At 38.1% G+C, this 19,841-nt stretch overlaps 1 protein-coding gene across 1 annotated transcript; it reads left to right on the top strand.

Annotated features, from left to right (window-relative positions):
* The first annotated feature begins 29 nt into the window (after positions 1-29).
* IMPA1 (inositol monophosphatase 1) lies at positions 30-9,724 on the top strand. Its single transcript, XM_051770557.1, has 8 exons — positions 30-358; positions 1,671-1,804; positions 3,456-3,560; positions 4,777-4,822; positions 4,959-5,067; positions 5,791-5,899; positions 7,377-7,528; positions 7,961-9,724. The coding sequence occupies exons 1-8, from the start codon at positions 296-298 to the stop codon at positions 8,077-8,079; spliced, it is 837 nt and encodes a 278-aa protein (XP_051626517.1). The 5' UTR covers positions 30-295; the 3' UTR covers positions 8,080-9,724.
* The last annotated feature ends 10,117 nt before the right edge of the window (positions 9,725-19,841 follow it).

Below are 19,841 nucleotides of genomic sequence, written 5' to 3'. Positions count from 1 at the left end.
GTGAGTCCCGGCTCCCGCTGCGGCTGCGGCTGCGGCTCCGGCTCCGCCCGCGGCCGCCATTTCGGGGCGCCGTGAGGGGGCTGCGCCGTCCGGCCATCGCTCGGGACGGGCGCAGCCCGCAGGACCGCACAGCCCCGGAGCGTGGCGGGGCGTGCTCGCCGGGTGTTTCCTCGATCGCTAGGCTGTATCTCAGCAAGAAACTTGGATTTTGTAAAGAAAAAAAAAAATCAAAAAAATAACCATAATAATTTTGGCGTTAATCTTTCCTTTTGCTAGGCTGTTTACCTCAGAAAAGATGGCAGATCCCTGGCAAGAATGTATGGATTATGCAGTTGGTTTAGCAAGGAAAGCTGGGGAGGTATGTATTAACTCTTTATAAATATTAGCATTATTTATTGAGTCTAGTATGTATGTAGGTTTTTGAAGGAGGTTGATGTAGAAATTTCTTCTAAAGAGTGTTTTGTCGAAAACATAAATTAGCAGAATCATTCATGATGTACAAGTGCAAAATTAGAGTTTTTTATGTTTGCAACTTGTTTAATTTAAGAAAACAGCTTTGCAGTTTTCTGATTAAAGACTTAAGAGTAACTTTTGTTCCTTAAATCTGATTTAAAAAGTAAAATAAAATTCAGAATCGTGGTAAACAAAGATCTTGTCAATTTTCCACCTTAAACTGCTCCTGTCTTCCTTATTTTACCACTTGAAAGCTGATGACAATTTTTCTTGTGAATGTCTCCATCAGCTTTGTACAGTGGCCTCTTGTTGGGAGACAATACCATACTGTGTTCTCTGGTCCCTGGAAGTGTCCAAGGCCAGGTTGGATGGAGCTCTGAGCAGTCTGGTCTAGTGGAAGGTGCCCCTGTCCGTGGCAGGGGGGTTGGAACTAGATGGTCTTTAAGGTCCCTTCCAACACAGGCCATTCTATGATTTTGTGTATCTCTTCATGAAGACTGCTTGCAGTATACATCCCTTGCAGTGACGGTACTTTGCCCATTTGTGATCTAAGATGCCCTGGAACAAGAAAGAGTTTGTACATCTTGGCAGAGCCTCAGCACGAGTGGTTACCAAATGTTCAGTTCTTAGTAATTCTGCTTGGTACATTTGAATGCTGTGGCAGCCAGGCAAGATGGTACATGTACTAATTCTGTCCCCTGGAGCTGCAGAATCTGCAGAAAATTGTCTGTGCAATGACCTCATTAAAACCTTCCCTCAGAAAATCTTTCTGAGTTATAGTAAAAAAAATCTGGGGGCTGTGAGGCATAGATTCTTGCTTAAGCTGATTCTGATAGTTTTAAGATCATAAATGCAGAGTGTGGCTAAAAATAGCTGACTTGAGCTCAGTATTAGGTGTTTATTCAACTCTGGTATTTAAATTTATAAATCTAAAACTTGTCCTAACAAAATGGACCCTGGTTTCATGTACCAGTGGATCTTCCTGGATCTTAGATTTAAGGTCATGTAAAACTTTGTGCTGATAGGGACTGGAGATGCAAGGCTAAGTCCTAGCTCCTGCAGTTAAATCCAGATTTTGTCACTGCTTGCTTTTGTGTTTTGTATGTGCAGTATAGAAAATAACTGTAAAAATTATGCTCAAATTTTTTGGGAAAACTAATATTTTCCATACTGTTAGTGGAGAAAGATTTTTATTTTGGTTTTTTTTTTTTTAACAGATAATCCGTGGAGCACTCAAAGAAGAAATATCTATTATGACTAAAAGTTCACCGGTGGATTTGGTGACAGAAACTGATCAAAAAGTAGAAAACTTCATTATTTCTTTGGTAAAAGAAAAGTATCCATCTCACAGGTACAGCTTCTTATGAGTACGCTTTTGACAGAAGGGGAGGGGTGACTGGAAGAAGAAAATTGAAAGTTTATGATTTTGCCTGGTAAAATTTCATTACAATTGGCATGCTGTAAAGTTGTACCATTCAGTAAATACCTTCGATAAAATTAAGTGGTTTAGAGTAGTAGTAGGTTGAGGTTTTGCCCAGGGCTGTAGTAACAAAACAAGGTGTCTGCAGGTCTACTGCCATGAGCTCAGTCTTGCTCCAGACTTAATGCTGAAAGTCAGTTCCAGTTGAGGCAGCTGTAAGTAACTTCTTGGATAGTTGTGTTGGAGAATCAAAGGTGGCCCCAGGATAGCCAGAACCCACATTTCTTGTCTGCTACTGAAACTAGTGTGCCTTTGCTGTCTGTGTTGGATGGGGCCCATGGAACTGAGTGTGCCTTTAGCAAATCTCATACAGTTTGAGAACATTAAACATCTCTAAAAGAAGGCAAGATCTTCTGATTCTGCATAACTGAAAGTCTGTCATACAAAATACTGATTTTCTACATTGCTCTTCTCTTCCACCCTTCCCCCCCCCGAAAAATTTATTCTTGAAGGATGAATTACACTTACATGGTCTTTCTTTCCTATTTTGACATAATGGCTCAAAGTTAGTACTGTTTCCTTACAGTAGGTTTGCTATTTTTTTCTTTCATTTTCTTGGAGATTTTGTTATTGTAGCTATGTATGTGGAATGTTGGAAATATATGTAGAACTGGAACAGCTGAAGTTATGCAGAAGTTCAGTAACGTAACCAAACTACTGTAAGCATACAGACCTGTGGAATGACCTTGAAATAACCTTGATAAGCATTTTAGAATATTTTAGCTGCTTTTTATTTTAGATAATTGGGGTCACATTAGTCATAACGGTGTTAAACTTCTCTTTCTAATGAATTACTCATCCACCTAAATAATTACTCAGTCTCTCATCTCTTTGTGAAGATCTGCTGCTTTTTGGAAACATGCTGTTCCTTTCTGATTAGTCATCTTCACTTCTGTAGTTAATCATAAAACTCCCAATCAATATTAAAGAGACCTTATTTGTTTCCTCTCGTTTTACATATTTGTGGAGGAAAGCATATGTTTGGTGCAAGCTTCTCGTGGGTTGAGTAACGTGTGATAAATTGTAACAACGTGGAAAAGGTGTAGAAGAGAATTCCACCCACTTCATCCTAATAATTTTGCAATTCAGAACAAATGCTTTTATGAGCAGCAAAAGTGTGAAATTTTGTTTCCTGTGGCATTGTGCCTGTGTGTCCCTTGGGTTTAGTACTATGTTTGACCATGCACTCCACAGTCTTCTTCAGCAGCTCTTGTTTGGATTTCCTCCCTTCACCATGTTACTGTTTTGTAATGCTTGTAAAACTAAACATCACTGTTTTGAATGCTAAATTCCAGTAATGTATATTGAAAGATAAAATTCTTTTCCCTACGTATTGTGCTTATCTTTGACATCACAAATATCAATGCAAGCTTGGTTGGATGTGGTTGGTGCTTTTCAGATAAATAGTGTATTTCTCATCTTTTTTTCATATGATCACTGAATTTTAGTGTCAAGGACAGTGTTGTAATTCAGACTTTTTAATCAATTTCTTTCTGTCTTTTAAATGTATTTGCTACTTCAGCTTTATTGGGGAAGAATCTGTTGCAGCTGGAGAGGGCAGCATTCTGACAGATAACCCCACATGGATTATAGACCCTATTGATGGAACTACCAACTTCGTACACAGGTCCACCTTTCATTTTTTTTTCTGTTAGCAACCTCAACTGATTACTCTCTTTCTTTCTCCAGTTCCATGAAAGTAAGGTTGTTTTTAACTTTTAAATTGCTTTTAAAGAGATACTATGAACTTGTTAATAGTTACAGATTGCTGTTTGCATTTATTGAGAGCTCTTGGGCAGTCTTTATAAGCATTTTAGTATTTCTGTAAGTGTATTAATAGTCTTACTCTGTAACCAACACCAGTTGTTCCATGAGATGCCTGTACTATATAGGTGGGGTCAGCAGTCTTGCCACAGATGCCAAAGAGAGGTCTGCAGATTTCAACAGTAAAGGTCAGGACTCAGAATTAGGAGTTGCAGCATCTTCAGAGAGGCAATAACAGCTCCAAGTGATGATTTCTAAGAAATTTTAAACCTGTTGAGATCTAGGAGCCTCTACTGTAAGAGAAAGCAGAATACCACCAGTAACTGTCAGTGGTATTTTATACTAGGGTGGGGAGGGGACTTTCAGTGTAATGCTGGCAGCCTGTTCCTTATAGGAGTAGTCTTTGAAACAAGATGGATTTTGACCCTAGTGAGCTTTTCAGAGTTTACTTGATTCTAGTTTTCAAATGACTGCTGTTATGTGCCCCATGGCTTTTAAACAGCTGCTGACTCCTGCTAAATAGCTTGTTCAAAAAGCACTAAGAAAATAATCCATTTTGCTGGATTTTCAGGCTTAAAAGTCTGTATTATTTGCAGATAGTAATAAAAGCAAATGTTTGAAACTTAGACTGAGATGCAGCCCACCATATCCTATATATTCCCACTGTCTGTACTCTTCCTGCATTCTCTGATATCTCACTTTTGATGGAGAAAGGGGAGGTGGGGGGAGAGGTAACTTGCTTTTGGAACCATTTTGGCCAGCTTGTTCCTTCTGAGAAAGGTCAGTAGCACAGAGGCTTGTTTGTATTCTGTGGCTGTAAAACAACAGTCCCTGAGCTAGTAACAGCTGTGACAGGGATAGTTTCAGTGGGTGGAAAAGTCTGTGCTTTAAATGGTAATTAGTGGTGTTGGGTCTTATTTTCAACTAAATTGTGCAAATTCCAGAAAACTGTTTTCTTTACAGTCCTAGTTTCTTTTTGAAGTATATATTACGTTTAACTTTTACATATTAAGAGTAAGCGTTGTAATTGAAGAAGTGTAGTATCTCACTATAAATTAGTGAAATGTTTTGTTTTGTAGGTTTCCATTTGTGGCAGTTTCAATTGGCTTTGTTGTAAACAAAAAGGTATACTTTTTTTACTTAATATCTAATCAAACCCAAATTAATTGCTTGTTGCTAGTTACAACTAAATTCTGTGATTTCACAGTAAATAGGAAGGAAGGGAAAAAAAACCTCAAGGTATTTTTATTTTTTCTTGCAGATGGAGTTTGGAATTGTGTATAGTTGTATAGAAGACAAGATGTATACTGCCAGAAAAGGAAAAGGTGCATTTTGCAATGGTCAGAAACTTCAAGTATCAGGCCAAGAAGGTAAGCTGAACTGAGTAGCTTGTTTCTGGTAATTGCCAGATGGCAAATAAGACAGCAACAGTTTTACACCTGAATATATTGCTGTTTCTTAGGTCATAGTTTTGTTTTGCAAGACTTTCTTTGCCCATGGGCTGTTTAGTTTTGAGAAACAGCTCTTATGTTCTCTTTGATACATATAACATGATCTGTGCAAAATCAGGACTCAACAATTGAAGATTTTGTTCCCCAGGTGTCTGTGTTGAGGCTTTGTTAGTTTGTTTCTTTGTTTTTAATTCCCTGCCTGTCTGTAATCTGTCTGTGAGAGTCTGTAACAAATCTGCCAAACAATTCAGCTTCTCGCAGGTGCTACCTAGTGGTTGAAGTCAGTAGCACTCTTCTATGCTTACAACCCATGTAAAGTAAAATCCACACTTCAAATGAGAGCTTTAAAGATCTCAGGATTGTGTTAATTTTTATAGCAATAGAATTTTATTTACTAACAGCATTGATTACTGTATATGCACATTTGAATGTATATGCACCAGATCATGCTTTGTGCCTTGTATTTTATTTTTTCCTGCCATTTTCCAAGTAAGAACAGATTTTTATATGTATAATATATGTAATATTTTATTAAGATACCTTTTATTCAGTCTTGCAAGAAAGCAGTTAAGTAAACTCTGCTAGCTACTGTTATTATTTAAATTGTGCTGTTGGAAGATTGAGGTTTTGTTTCTTTTCCAGACATTACAAAATCCCTTTTAGTAACAGAATTGGGGTCAAATCGTGACCCAGAGACTATAAAAATAATTCTTTCTAACATGGAAAGACTTCTCAGTATTCCTATTCATGGGTAAGATACTTCCTATTTTTATATATATTTATACATAATGGCAGTGATTAATGTTGTAAATATGATCATTTTTAGGAAGGATTAGTTGCATTACATTTGACACCTTAAATGTGAAACATAATTTAAATGTTTCTGTTTAGTAGCTTCTGCAGAGAAATTAGTTGTGTTTAACTTTCTCAAGCTCGGACATATGTAAGAGAACCTAACAATCCGTATTGAGAAGCGAAGCATGTTTGGGTTTGTAGGACTACAAAGTACTGTATTTACAAGTTAAAAAATTGAAATAGAATTTTGTGCCATTTTTCCTTCCTAGAAACACACAAAGAGTAAAACTTGGATGGAGCATTGTTATATTTCTTAGTTTCCTTTCCTCATAGTAATGAAAATTTGGAGGGGGGTTTTATATATATCAGGAGACAGAAGTACATCTCCCTTTCATCTTTCAAAGCTGTAAATTTTTTTTTATTTGTCCAAGCACTTGGAATTTTCTATATACTGCTCTTATTTTGACTGCATTCCCTGCTTCCTCTCCTCCAGATAAGCCAAAGCCTGCATTTCCACAAACCATTTTACAGTTAAAGGAGGTTTCAGCAGATAGTTTTTTGTTACTCAACTGTATTCATGTTTCTGAACTAAAAGGGTTTGTAGTTTGATGCTGAGATTCTCGGGATTCACTTAACATGCAGATTTTCTTCTACCTCCAGAAGTCTTCCGATGTCATTAAAGAATAGATGCGAAGTTGTAAGTAGGGAACACATTTTAGGTGTGTCGTCAGCTCAGCTTTGGCATTTTATTTGTAAACAGTAATTTGAGATTGGAGTTGATTAAAGTTGGTTCTTGCAGTAACTCCGCTACTACCAGTTACAATTTAATGTACGTTCTACTGATAATTGAAATAACTGCAGTTATTTGTACAAGCCACACTCAGTAAGTGCATCCACATTTCCAAAAGAAACTGAAATATGTAACACAAGAGTTTGATGAAGTTATCCAGACAAAATTTATGCTGTTTCATTTATTTTTTGTGTTAACTGTTATAGGGTTTTATAAGTCAGGGATGTTTACTGAGCATCACCAGAGAACTGAAATAACTGGTTTTTCAGCTCTGAGTAGCGTATGCTCTACTTGAATTCTTGTATTCAAAGAGCAAAGTAGAATATCTGTTACTGTTTCATGTGTAGATTATCTTCCATAATATGTTTGAGGTTAAGAAATCATTTAAGATATGTTTAAAACAAAATTGACTAACAGAATTTGTAAATACAATTTCTGGAAATCTGCTATATTTGGAGAACTCTTCAAGCTGCTTAAAGAAATTCCCATTTCTTTACAAGTTTCACTGCAGCATTCTGTCACACTTTCTCTACGTCTGTTCACTTTGCATATGACACTTCTGTGTTCTCTGTGCAGTGTACACAGACATTGTAGCTTTTTTATAAACTGTTCTCAGTTAAAACAACAACTACATCTCCTTTAGGATTAGAGCTGTTGGTACAGCAGCTGTGAACATGTGCCTTGTGGCAACGGGTGGAGCTGATGCCTATTATGAGATGGGGATTCACTGCTGGGATATGGCAGGAGCTGGAATCATCATTACTGAAGCTGGTGGAGTGCTGCTGGATGTAACAGGTAGATACACGGGCCTGCACGATACTCTCTTGTCCTTTTAAATGGCTAATTGGGAGCAAAATATAGCTGAAACGAGAAGGCAAAGAGTTCTTTTCAATCCTCTTTTCAAGCTGCCACTACTGAACAGAGTTCCCATCCCATTAACAGACAAAGAGAGGGACAATTGTATGTTTTAAACTACAAGACAGCCTTTAATCCCTTGGCTGCACACATGGAAGAGTGAAAAAAGGTTGTACATATACGCTGAAGAGAATTTAAATGTAGCTCATACAAGACACCTATTGTGTTGAATGCATTTTTATCCAGAGTCAAAACTTGGTCCTAAATAATAATGTATAATTTACACTTGATTTTTTTTCAATACTTGTTTTCTTAGCAACTTTTAATTTTCTCTGTATATAAGCTGGTTTCTTTGTTTGCTTTGGTTTCTAGGTGGACCATTTGATTTGATGTCTCGAAGAATAATTGCAGCAAGTAGTCGAGCTATAGGAGAGAGAATAGCCAAAGCACTTCAAGTAATTCCTCTGAGAAGAGATGATGCAACTAACTGAATACCAAAGCTACACCTGAAATGTCATTACCTAATGTTGTCTCATATTCCCACGTGGTGCTTGTTCTACACCTTGAATAGATGGTAGTCTTTCAGTACTGGTGTGACTGTTAAGTAGAGCTTTGAGATTGGAACAACATTCTGAGTAAGCTTTAACTGTTGACTATTTTATGTAACATCACAATTAGATAAAAATCAAGAAAAAAAAGCAAATATATGCAACTAGTATTTTCAAGTTTTATACTACACTGAAGACGTAGCAAGAGACTCTTTGATGTATAGATAAAGATCTCTAGTTCTGTGAGTGACAAAACAAAAAATCACTGTCCTTACACCACAACCTCACATCTGATCTTGAACCCAAAAGATGAAGGCATTACTGTTTATCCAGTCTTTATCTGATCTTCAGTGTATCCATTTCCTTACTTGTTGCAGTTTTTTTAGAGGTAGTCCACACATTTCCAAATTTGTTAGTTGCATGTTGTTTTGGCTGCAGTTTAAAGGCTTTATTACTTACCTGTCATTGGTTTTGTAGGCATCATTCTCCCTTTCTTATGGTAGATAAACACAATCTTTCTTTAGCCTTGTACATGGCCAGTACACTTGGAAATCTATTACAGTTGCAAAAGTAGGAGATATTGTGCCAGAAAATACGTGTATCTCACAGAAGTTCTGAGCACACCTTCTATCACCAAATGTTCTTACTCTAAATGAAGTACGATTTGCATTTTGTTAATTTTGCTTGAGTTTCTTCATGGATCAGTGTGTTTCAAAGTCTAAGGACTAATTAAATCCAAGAGAGTTTTCAATAACTCAGATGGCAAAAAAATAAGCCTATAGTCCATATTTTTTACATAATTATCTGTAAGTTACAAAAACAGTGACCAACCAGGACCGGGTTTCTGTTGTGTTATAGAGTGTACAGACACAAAAGACACATAGCTAAACCTAAACTCTTTATAAATCTAAGAAATATTAGTGATTTAATTCTTGGTCTCAGTTGTTCCAAACTTTGAAAACTATACTGGTTCTTTGAATTTTTGTATTTAAGATTGTTAAAGGCATCAGTGCACTGTTCAAATAATTAATGCACTTTAATTTAAAGATGTAACTTAAAACGATTTTTAGACTTTTTTTTGTGTCAAAAAGTTGTCTCCTTGGTTGGTTAGTCAAGACACAGCAATGCTTTGGAAAACCTGACTTTTTGTACTGCTGTCCCACTTTTTATTTTGGAAATGGTGTACTCTATTGAAGTTTCAACAGATTGCTTATTATAAATTTCAGTCTTTTATGTCAGTTGATTTTCACAGATTTTGCAGAAGTACTTAATATGAAGTTGTATCTAACGCCAGATGATTATTGTTAATGAGTTCAGCCTGCTGTTTAAAGGTCTTGTCAAAAAGCCAGACTTATATGAATTTTACTTTTTAAATTCCCATTGACAAGGAAATCTTTTGAGCATTTCACTGTAACTTTATTGCTGTAAACAATGTGGGATCATCATTATTTTTGAGAATTATGTCTTCTGTAACATTTCTGTGGCCTTTATATAACAAATTCTGCATAACTTTATCTGTGAAATGGAGACGTCTAAAAAAATACTTGAGATGGGAGAACATGTTAGAAATAAATACACTTTAGCAGCAGTGGCTTCTGGTGTGCTTCCTTTCTTAGCATTCATCAGACTGCAGTGCTGCGTCCCAAAAAGCTGGATTTGTGGGCCTCAAACTTCATCTCATTGGAACACTCTTTTCTTCTTGGCCTCTGATGTGCATAGATCATAAACAGTTGTGCCTTTGGATGTGGGGTTATGTGTATGCACCTGCAGTTGGGGTTTTGAGTGAATATTTCAACCCCTTCCAAGGAGATCATGGTGCATTAATCATCTCCAACTTCAGACTCAAACTTTGTGGATTATCGTGCCAGTTATTTGTTTTGGAGATCCATCCTTTTGGTTGAAGCATGTAGCTTTCTCACTGTTAGCTTTCCTAATAATGCTATTGAGGAAAAATTTATATGAATTTCTTATCTTGGCCCTTTCACTCTATTTGTGTTGGAGACCAGCCTGATTGGGGTTTTTTTACTCTAAATGGCAGTTTTTATCACTGTTTTCTTTTCAATTTCAGCCACCCTTTTAGGAGGATCAGAAATCCCAGTTTGCCACTTTGCTAAGTATTATCTTCTCAGATACCGCTTCATTTAATATAAATGCATTTTTCATCATGTGAAAGGACATTGAAATGTAATTATTTAACTTCAAAGGCATTTTGTTTCTGTGCCAGCCTGTAATTTTGACAAGTTTTTGTAGTAAAACAGAAGGCATGATTGCTGTGTAATCAAAATGCTTTTGAGAGTTTATGTATGAAGTAGTCTCTGAATGTTCAAAACAAAATGTGTGGGTTTGTTGCTTTGAAATATGGAGTGGCAGAGTTAATCATCTTAAATTCTTTTAAAAAAATTCTAAGATAAAATTGTGTATTTACAAGATAGCTTTTGCTGGGCAATGAGACAATTGGGAAGGAAAACCGGTTACCACAAATTCAACAGTGTCAAATTAAGATCATGAATACTTCTCATGAAGACATAACAGTCCAGTGTACAGGAAGCTTTCTTGCATAGCTTTTCAGTGGACAACTCGGGACTTCAGCTGGCGAATTCCACCATGATCTGAACCTCAACTCTGAGTGAAGAACACTCAAAACTTACAGGTGCAAGAAGAAGACCAAGTGGACAGAGTCAGCAACTGGAGCAAGTGAAAAAATCCAATAAATACTACTGGAAATTAAAGGACCATATGGGCAAATTTCACCAGTCCCTTGGCCTTTACTTAGAGAATTTGACTATAAACCTATATTATATATAACCTATATTATAAACTATATTTGAGGTATGAAAGAGAGGAGGTAACCTTAGTCTACCATCCTGGCTGTCATCCATCACTGATGCTCTCTATTTATTGATTTGATGACAGTTTGTGATTGTTTTCTATGACAACCTGCAGAGCTTTGCTCTGTTTGCAAAGCAGGCTATTCCAGTATATTCAGTCCTTCAGAGCTTTTCCCAGCGTGAAATATTGCCAAAGTCTTAAAAGGCTTCAGGTTCTTGTCAAACCCTCTTCAGCAGCCCTACCGAAAATCCCTCCTCTGCCCCCCCCCATGCCCCTATTCCTCATAATACCCGTGACCCAAAGGTATGGTTTAATTCTGCATAGTCTAATGTCTAGGTGTGAACTAGACATTCTGACTAGATATAAAATGTTGTCCTGTGGCCTTGGTATGAAGCATTTTCAGTACAGGAGATGTTTCTTTTCCTGAGGTTTTTCCCATCCTCTCAAAGCCAGCTGCTAATTCAGCTCTATTGACTGCCTGTGAGGGAGGTAATTGCTTCCTTCACAAGTCTGATCCTGTTGCTAAAGGGCTGGCAGGCAACCTTTCAGCACCACATTGTTTTTGGATCTATAGCAGCTGACATGACTGCCTTTATTTGCACAAACTCCAAGCATCAGAAGGATGTTGTCAGTGATGTAACATCACAAGAGTGTCAGCCAGATCTCCTGAACAACATAATCCATTCAACCTGGATTATCACTTGTCCAGTACCAAAACTGACAGTGAATGTAGTCTGTCACATCACTCTCCAATTTGGACAATCCTCACACAAAGATCTGCAGCTTCTCAAAGATCAGCAGGAGCTTCTGAAATGTCCTCAGTGCCCACTATCTGCTGTCTGCCTGCTACAACAACAGGGCAAAGAAACTCTGACACACTTCAAAGCCATGTGCAGCATCCAGAACAAACAAATTGGAGGACTGTGCTCAGCTGAGAGCACATTATGGCACTATATGAAAGAGCTACAAACTCTTGCCTGTTTGAGAAGGAGAATGGATTAGATCTCCCACAGCAGAGCAGAACTAATTTCCTAGCACAATTCAAGCTATTAAGACGCTAAATATAAGGGTGAGTGTACATCCTGTTCGAGAAGCTTATAGCCTACGTTGGTGACTGCTACGTTAGCTTGAGTTCCTATATCGTGTGCAATACTCTTGCTTTGCACAGTCGCAGTTGTGATTTTTATGCTGAGGTGACTCCCCCTGTACCAAAGTTGCATTAATTGGGAATCAGGCCTTCTGTACTCCCATTTAAATGGAAGGAAGAGAAGCCCAAAATACAACAGCAATGGCTGTGCCACAGTAGTAAGGAAGAAGAGAAGCCAACGCTCCTTTTTATGCAGTGGAAGATTAAAGTTTAGGGTTTGTCTCTCCTTAGCTCAGCAGAGACCACGTTTACAACCATGTGAAGCACTAATTTAGAAGTGATTCTACCACAAAGACTTGAAAACTAATTTCATAGGAACTCTTCCTCACCTTACTGGGTTCCATCTTCCTCTGCTGCTGTTTGTCCCTCGGAGAAGTGGTTCCGCGCTATTTTATCCTTCCCATGGACGTAGGCGGAGGTCGATCTCTAAGAAGATGCACGAACTCCTGAAGAGCCGCGCCCCTCACCGTGCCCGGCAGAACACTAGATGGCAGCCGGAGCCAGGGAAACAACGGGGGACTCAGGGTTCCTTTTCTTTAGAGAACACTCCCTTTTCCACGCCTCCCTTCCATACTCCTCCTGCTCCCTGTAGTTATTGTTGGATACAATAACTGAGAGCTGAGAACTATTCAGAATAATTACACCACAATTTTTTGAGGACTTCAGCTCTGTGTTTCTGTGACTTGAGGACTTGTGCCAGCAGCATTAACATTCCCATCTTTTCAAAGTATGTTGAAGATGGTGATATCTATCACAAGAACAAAAATCTGAATTCTAAAATAAGTTAAAAGATATACAAGTTTTCAGGCTATACTACATTTAAGGCTTTAGTCGCTTCCCCTAGATTTTTGCTAATTAGGACATGGCTTTTTAGAAGACTTTTTTTAGGCATACCAGATAATCTTCTGGGCAAGGATGTATTAATCTGTATACAACATCCCTGGGACAACAAACCAGACACAAATGAGCAGGTCTTTATGATCTTTGAGATGCAACTGTCTTATTTTGCAAAGAGAATGCAAGCTCAATATTTTGCCTCCAAATGTGTTGTGATGATGTGAAGGAACTTTATCAGCTGTGTCTGCACTGTTCCTAGACTGTATAGCATATTGAGACTATATTTTTCAGAATCTGTTCAAGCATGGATGGGTAACTCATCCCCTTATTTCAATATTTCATGGGTGTCTGCTGCATCCTGTAAAAAGTTTATTTGTATTCATGACCTTGCCTAGGAAAGTAGCAGCCTAAAGATTAAGTACCAACTCATTCCTGACAAAAGGATCACTCTTTATCAAAATGTGGCTGGTTAAGATTTGCCTCAACACTGTTCTCAGGATGCCCTGCTAGAGCACAACATCCAGAACATTTCCAGTGTAAGGACACTGCTAAGCACATCTGCACAGCCTGTTGGGCAGGCCCCAAGGTATTCTGCTTCCTAATACCAAGTAACAAAATGTTTTGAACTGTCTGCAATGCCATTTCCATACAGATTGGGGTCACATAAAATGATCAAGTTACTCTAGTATGGATCAGCATGATACAACTCTTTTCTACTATGACTTCTCTATGATGTTGCAAGACAGGTACACTCTCCTTCCTTCTGCTGTCCTCAGTTTCAAATTCCCTTTGGACAAGAGAAAAGCTCCAAATGCTGTTTCTGGCAGTGGGGTCCTTGGCCAAGGACAAATAGCTGCAGAAAGAGAGTTCCAGATGAGATGTGTTGACCTGGGGAATGCCAAGGTGTGGGATCTTCCAGAAGGTAGGAGAGGGGCTTGGCTGGAGTAGACCAACAGCAGCAGGGACAGCAGGTTGTAGTTTGGTACCAGCTTATATTAGTATCTGCAGGGAATGCCTCTAGTTTTAGAAAGGTCATTCTTTTCCTCTATACAGTTATATAGAAAGCCTCTGTAGGGATTTTCAATTTTCTATAGTTCTTCCAGATTAAAAAAAATAAATTCAGGTATAAAAGTGCATCAGGATGCCTTTCTTATTAATGGCAGAAACCTCCACTTTACTGGATGTTTGCGTTGACCTATTGTAGGCAAACATAAAAAATACTCATTATTTTCACCTCGCTACCAAAAGCTAAAAACAATAAAAGCCCCCTTTATTTCTGCTTGATTATACTTGAAATTGTGGTTACAGTTCTCAACAGTTCTCCAGCAAAACACATTTAAAAGAGAGTAATGGTTAATGTTATTAGAAATTCCTGTTTCAATATTTATTTAGTTGTAATTAGCCTTGTATTAGCCGTGTAAAAGTAAATTATATCTCACTTCATCTGTGCACCTTGTTCAGCTCACTATGTTGAAATGGAATTCGTAATGACAAACCGTCATAGCAGGGAGAGGTTAAAAGCTCTACTTCTGTAGGCACTTAGATATTAATAGCAGTTTGCACTGAAAGGAAGTGCAAACCCAGACATAATGATTCCCATCAACAGTCATTTGTGTAGCTGACACTGAAAAACACTGCTATGCAGTCAGCCGGATCAATTAAGAGAGAAAATGTTTTCCACTAGTGTGCACTCCAGTTCTCTTATTTCTCCTATCTCTTATTTAAATATCATGGGAAATTAATAACTATCTGTCAAACCATTTCTTTCTTCCTCTTGTGTACCTGCCAACTACTAAGCCTAATACTTGAGATTTTAGGAAATGCCAACCCAACTCTATACTCAGGTTAGTTCCTCCAGCTCAGCAGACTCTGTTACTAGTGTTTATTTTTTCTTCCTAAAGTTTTCATTGCAATCCTCACTGCATTTCAACTGAAGTCAAGTGGATTATGTCTCCTTGGGAATCCAGAATAGAGAGTTCATTGTCTAGGTTTTTTCATTTTAAATGAAAGATTGACAGACAAAATGTACAAAGGCTGGGAAGCAGAAACAGAAATCACGACCCCATTCCCTCTCTCAGGTACACGTGTTCTTCACTGGAGTGCTGATTTCTTTAGGCTAGAATACCCTCCTCTCTTCCTTTTCAGAGCGACACAACTTCTGGAAGTTAAAAAAAAATAGGACCATAAAAGTATCTCCCTTGATGTATTTGAAATGAACACTAACCTCATCTACTTCCAATTCCATGCATGGCTCTGCTCCAGAAGGGTCTGACCTACACAGAGCCCTGCAGATCTGATGTAATCCATAACGAAGCTCTTAGAGTGCTCTCTCTGGAAAACGCGTATTTGCATCTATTTAAAAAATCATTTTATTTCAGCAGAACATCTAGGAAAAGAAGCAATCAGTCAGTTTTTCCACAAATATTTAAAGATATTACATTGGTTTAACCTTCACAAGAAAAGGCACCATCTGCATAGGAGATGGAAGAGAAGATAAGTAAGAAGGAAAAACTCACTAATGGTTTTAATCTACAAAGAGACTAATGATTTTCTAAAGGTGGCATCAGTTACAATAAAAAACCCCAGACCAAATTACAGCTGGTGAGATAGTGTAAACAGCAAATAAAATAAAATGTTAGATTTTTCTCCTCTATTCATCTTAACCTGAGCATGCTCATTAAAAATTTGTTTAATTTGAAGGCTTTTTTCCCCCCACTTGCTTCATATCTTCCAACATTTGCATAATGTCACACAGAGGCAGCATCTTGGATGTGTGACTCTTCCATTACAGTCTGTGAAATTTATCCCTAGCATTTCCATACACAGTGCAGCAAATGTAAATCCACTCCCACCCTCCCTGTTGCAATGTCTTCTGTCAACAACTTCAGAGGCAGCATGAACTTAATGAACTCAATGAACTCAGACTGCAACACCATTAAAGATGATGCATTTAGTTTTGAAAAGGGTGTCTAAGGGGGTGTCTGTCTTACGGTGACAGAGATCTTGCAAGCTAATGGTAGAGAGGACACTTTGCAATAGCTTTCCACTAGAGGGAAGATGTTTGGGTAAAGTGAAGCTGCATGCAACAGAAATTGCTAGGGTTAGTTTAATTTTGGCTCTTAGTTCACTGGCTTTTTAAAGCAGAAACATTTACAGCAGGTACGTAGGTGGGCCTAAAGAAACATACAGCAGGTACTTTGTCATGTTAAACCAGATTGTAGTTGATGCAATTTAAGCTAATTAGGTGACTGAATGTAGATGAGGAAACCTAGATGAGAAAAGTAGTTCTATGTGTAACTCCACTGATTTCATACTACCATATTTAGGAGCCACAGAAATGACTCCTGGTAGAATCATGATTAAATGTTATGGTTTTGGTATTCCACCAAAATCCATACATCTATATTATACATATTTATTACCTTGCCAGTGTCCACATACATTAAAAAAACCCCTGGTTTGGAAAAGCTAAAATTCCTGTATAAACTCATGTTTAAACTCATGTCTCATAAGTTTAACTTTTTCAACTTTAACTTGATAAATGCTTATTAAACATGTACCCCTCAATTTGCTTTGCCATGGCTAGGCTTAGGAGACCTGGTGCCAAATATTTTCTGCTCATCACCACCAAAATACTTTACACCCCTGAGCAGTCACTTTTAGCAGTGACAAACCAACAACATGCCAGAGAGGAGCAGGTGGTAATGGTGAACAGTCCCTTTTTCCCCAGCTTCTGAGAGGACAAGTGTTCAGATCACCATCTGCTTCTTCAGCAGCAGCTGGCCAGTAGCTGTGTTGCTCAACAGCCTGACCCTGCAACACCACAGATCTGAAGCAAGAGAGCAGCATGTTCTCAAACGCCTTCAGTGGATGACAAGTCATTTGATTAATGCAGGTGTATCTTCCTTTCCTTGAACCTCCTACATGATCCTGTCTGTGGTGGGATATTATTGATTTTTACAGCTTCATGTACATCCAGTAAAACATTTTGTCATGTGCTTACCTGTAGGTTCACTTGTAGTCCCAATGACACCATGGAGTATACTTAGGGAAACTAAGCACATGCCTGGGAATATGTCACAACCTAATAGGCTACTTGGCTTGTGGGAGGGTAGGGATCATGACCATGGTTTGTAGGACTCTGTAGTTCACAAAGGCACAGAGGCTTTTATCCTCTAAATTTCTATACTTTATTACAGATTAGCACAAATAGCACAAAAAAAGCAACAATAGCAAGTATATCTATGATTGAACAACAACAACAACAACAATGAATATATATATATATCAAACTATTACAAATGATGATAAGCAATCAATAGCATAGTATCAATCATTAGTATGGCAGATAATAATATCATCAGCCAATTGTGTAGCAGTAACAAGAAGGGTATATGCTATTACAGGTTACTACAAGCATAATTAGTAAAGCAGTGTATTAACAGTACAGTAGCAGATACACTCACAATAGATTACTTATATGGGTATATAAACTGGCTAGTATCAAGTGAATTACACTGATTTCAGAAGGGGACAAACCACCCCAAATGAGAAGACAAACTGATCCCAGAGGGGTACTCAGCCATCCCAGAGGTGGTAGGGCAACCCCCCAAAACTGTGCCCGGAGGGAGTCCAATAAGATAGTTAAGCAGAGCTTTGCTTTGGAGACGATCTGTGTCACCAAGGCTGGAGTCAGCCAGGCATCCCTGGTGAGCGTTCAAGTTCTCAGTGAAAGTTTTTGTGGGATTTAACCTATTTAGGAAAGGAAAAGCAAGTGAAGCATGGGAAGTACTTGGAGAGAAGGGCTTCATCTTGGAAAAAAGCACCTCTTAGATCATAGAGGCATAAGGGTTTTAAGACATCATCACCTGAAGCAGTCAACAGATACTGGTAATTTCCATTTCTTCACATGTAGCAGCCAACAGATGATGCTGTTTGCTGTTCCTTTAAAACCATTTTATTTTCCCAAACTGTGTACACTTTTTCAGACACTAAGTTGCTGTTACAGTTTCTTATTTTGGGACTTATCGATAATGTCTCAGGATGTCTCCAGTTTCCAGGTACCCAGTTGTACTTCAAAGATGTCAGCTGCACTGCTCAAGATTGTTTCTCTTTCCCCAGCCTGGTCTTCCACATCACAGTTTCAGGCTGGCAGACTTTTCTCTGTCAGTATTTTTCAGCAAAACATTTTCTTTTGCTCAGTAATTTTCATCCTTTCAAACAGGCCACTTTTATGGCTGTTCACATCAGGACATAGGAAGGCTGGAGGGTATTCCTAGAGCAGAGCCCTCCATCCCAGCAGGCACCAGTCCACATGTTGAGGCTGAGGAGGCAACACTGGCATTTCTTTTCAACAACTGCATTTGATGAAGTGCTCTTTTGTTATGTTCACTTGTTGGAATTATTTTCTCCATGTTGCTACTGCTTCTCCTGATAAGTGCCTGTATTTCTGTTTAACACTCAGTCTCCCACAACAAACACGTTTTTTATATTCCCTGCAATGAATGTTCATCATTTAATTAACAGCACCAGAGACTATTAGATGTCTCAGCCATGGCACTGCAAAGCAAGAAACTTTAACATGAACCACAACAGCAATGCTGCAATTTAATTATGATTACAGCTGTTAGAAATGAAGATAAAAGATACAGATGAATAGAAAAACTAGTCCTTCCATTTTGACAATGAATCATGGAGAAATAGTTTTCTTGTGCTTTTCTTCATATTTCATTCTATCTGTGCTTCCTTAATACCCCTGTAAGAGCATTGAAAGGGAGCCCCTACTAAAGTCAGGACAGATAGTGTATTACTTCTTCCCTAACCATAAGACTAATTATCCTTTTGAAAAAGAATATACAGTTGAAATTACATAATTTGCTCTTGACATCTATCTTGACCAGAATTTTTTTCAGCACTCAGATACTTAAAATTAGTTTTTCAGTTGTTGTTAGTAAACCCGATATTCCCTATCTCCTCTCCAATTTTTTCCCTCTCCCCTAAGGCAGGTGTTTCCCCTGAGCTCTTGTTCCCCTCCTATATGTTCTCCGCTGAGGTTGCTTCAGCCTGTCTTTAAATATTATACTGGGCAATTTATCAGGTATGCTGGAACATCAAACATCTAAGAATTTTACCTTCCAAGATCTCCCTATCCCATCCTTCATCTACTCTAGGCTGAAATTTTACACTTTCTGAACTGGTATTAATTATTACAGAGATGCTTATCATTAAATTTTTTATGGAAAGCTAAACAAAAGAAAGAACTGAATGTTTTGACCTTCTCCACATCAAGCTGTTTTGCAAATGAAGCAGGGGCCGCCTTCTTGCCTGGTTCTTCCCTTACTAAGGCTTTTTTTAGCGAAATTCCTTGTTATTTTCCATTTTTCGTATGCCTTGGTCTTTTGTATCCTGTTCCTAATTGCTCAAGCTCATTTTTCTTTTCTTGCAACTATGAATATGACCTCCTTTCCATTTTTTTTTCTTTTGCATTTGAGGACAGAGGTGAAATGACAGAGAGGCAAGCTGCCTGTGTCCTGGCTGAATATTTCTGCATGTCTTTCCTATCATTCCTTTTTGAGTGACAGCCATCCTCCTTAGCTTAACCTTCCCTCTCATCAACTTCCCATGAAATTTTAGTGATGCAGTACCTGAATTTAGTCAAATCTACCTTTTCCAAGGTCTATTGTTCTGCTTTGCCAGTCAGCCTTTGTCTTCACCTCTTAACTGTGTATTCTCCTTATTTTGGCAACTTTCATGCAAGCTGATGTCAATATCAGATTCTCTCTAATGGTTGATAAGTAATTTACAGAATTAACTTAATGACAACTGAAATTAAAACAACAGAGATAAGAAAATCTGTGAGAATTAGGCACTACAATACTCCTGAATGGCTGAA

The sequence above is a fragment of the Manacus candei genome, unplaced genomic scaffold (assembly GCF_025592945.1).
Source record: "Manacus candei isolate 608988 ecotype Guabito, Panama unplaced genomic scaffold, ASM2559294v1 h1tg000008l, whole genome shotgun sequence".
Lineage (NCBI taxonomy): Eukaryota > Metazoa > Chordata > Aves > Passeriformes > Pipridae > Manacus > Manacus candei.
Note: the sequence above shows the minus strand (reverse complement) of the source record. Positions and strands in the feature narration are given on the sequence as shown.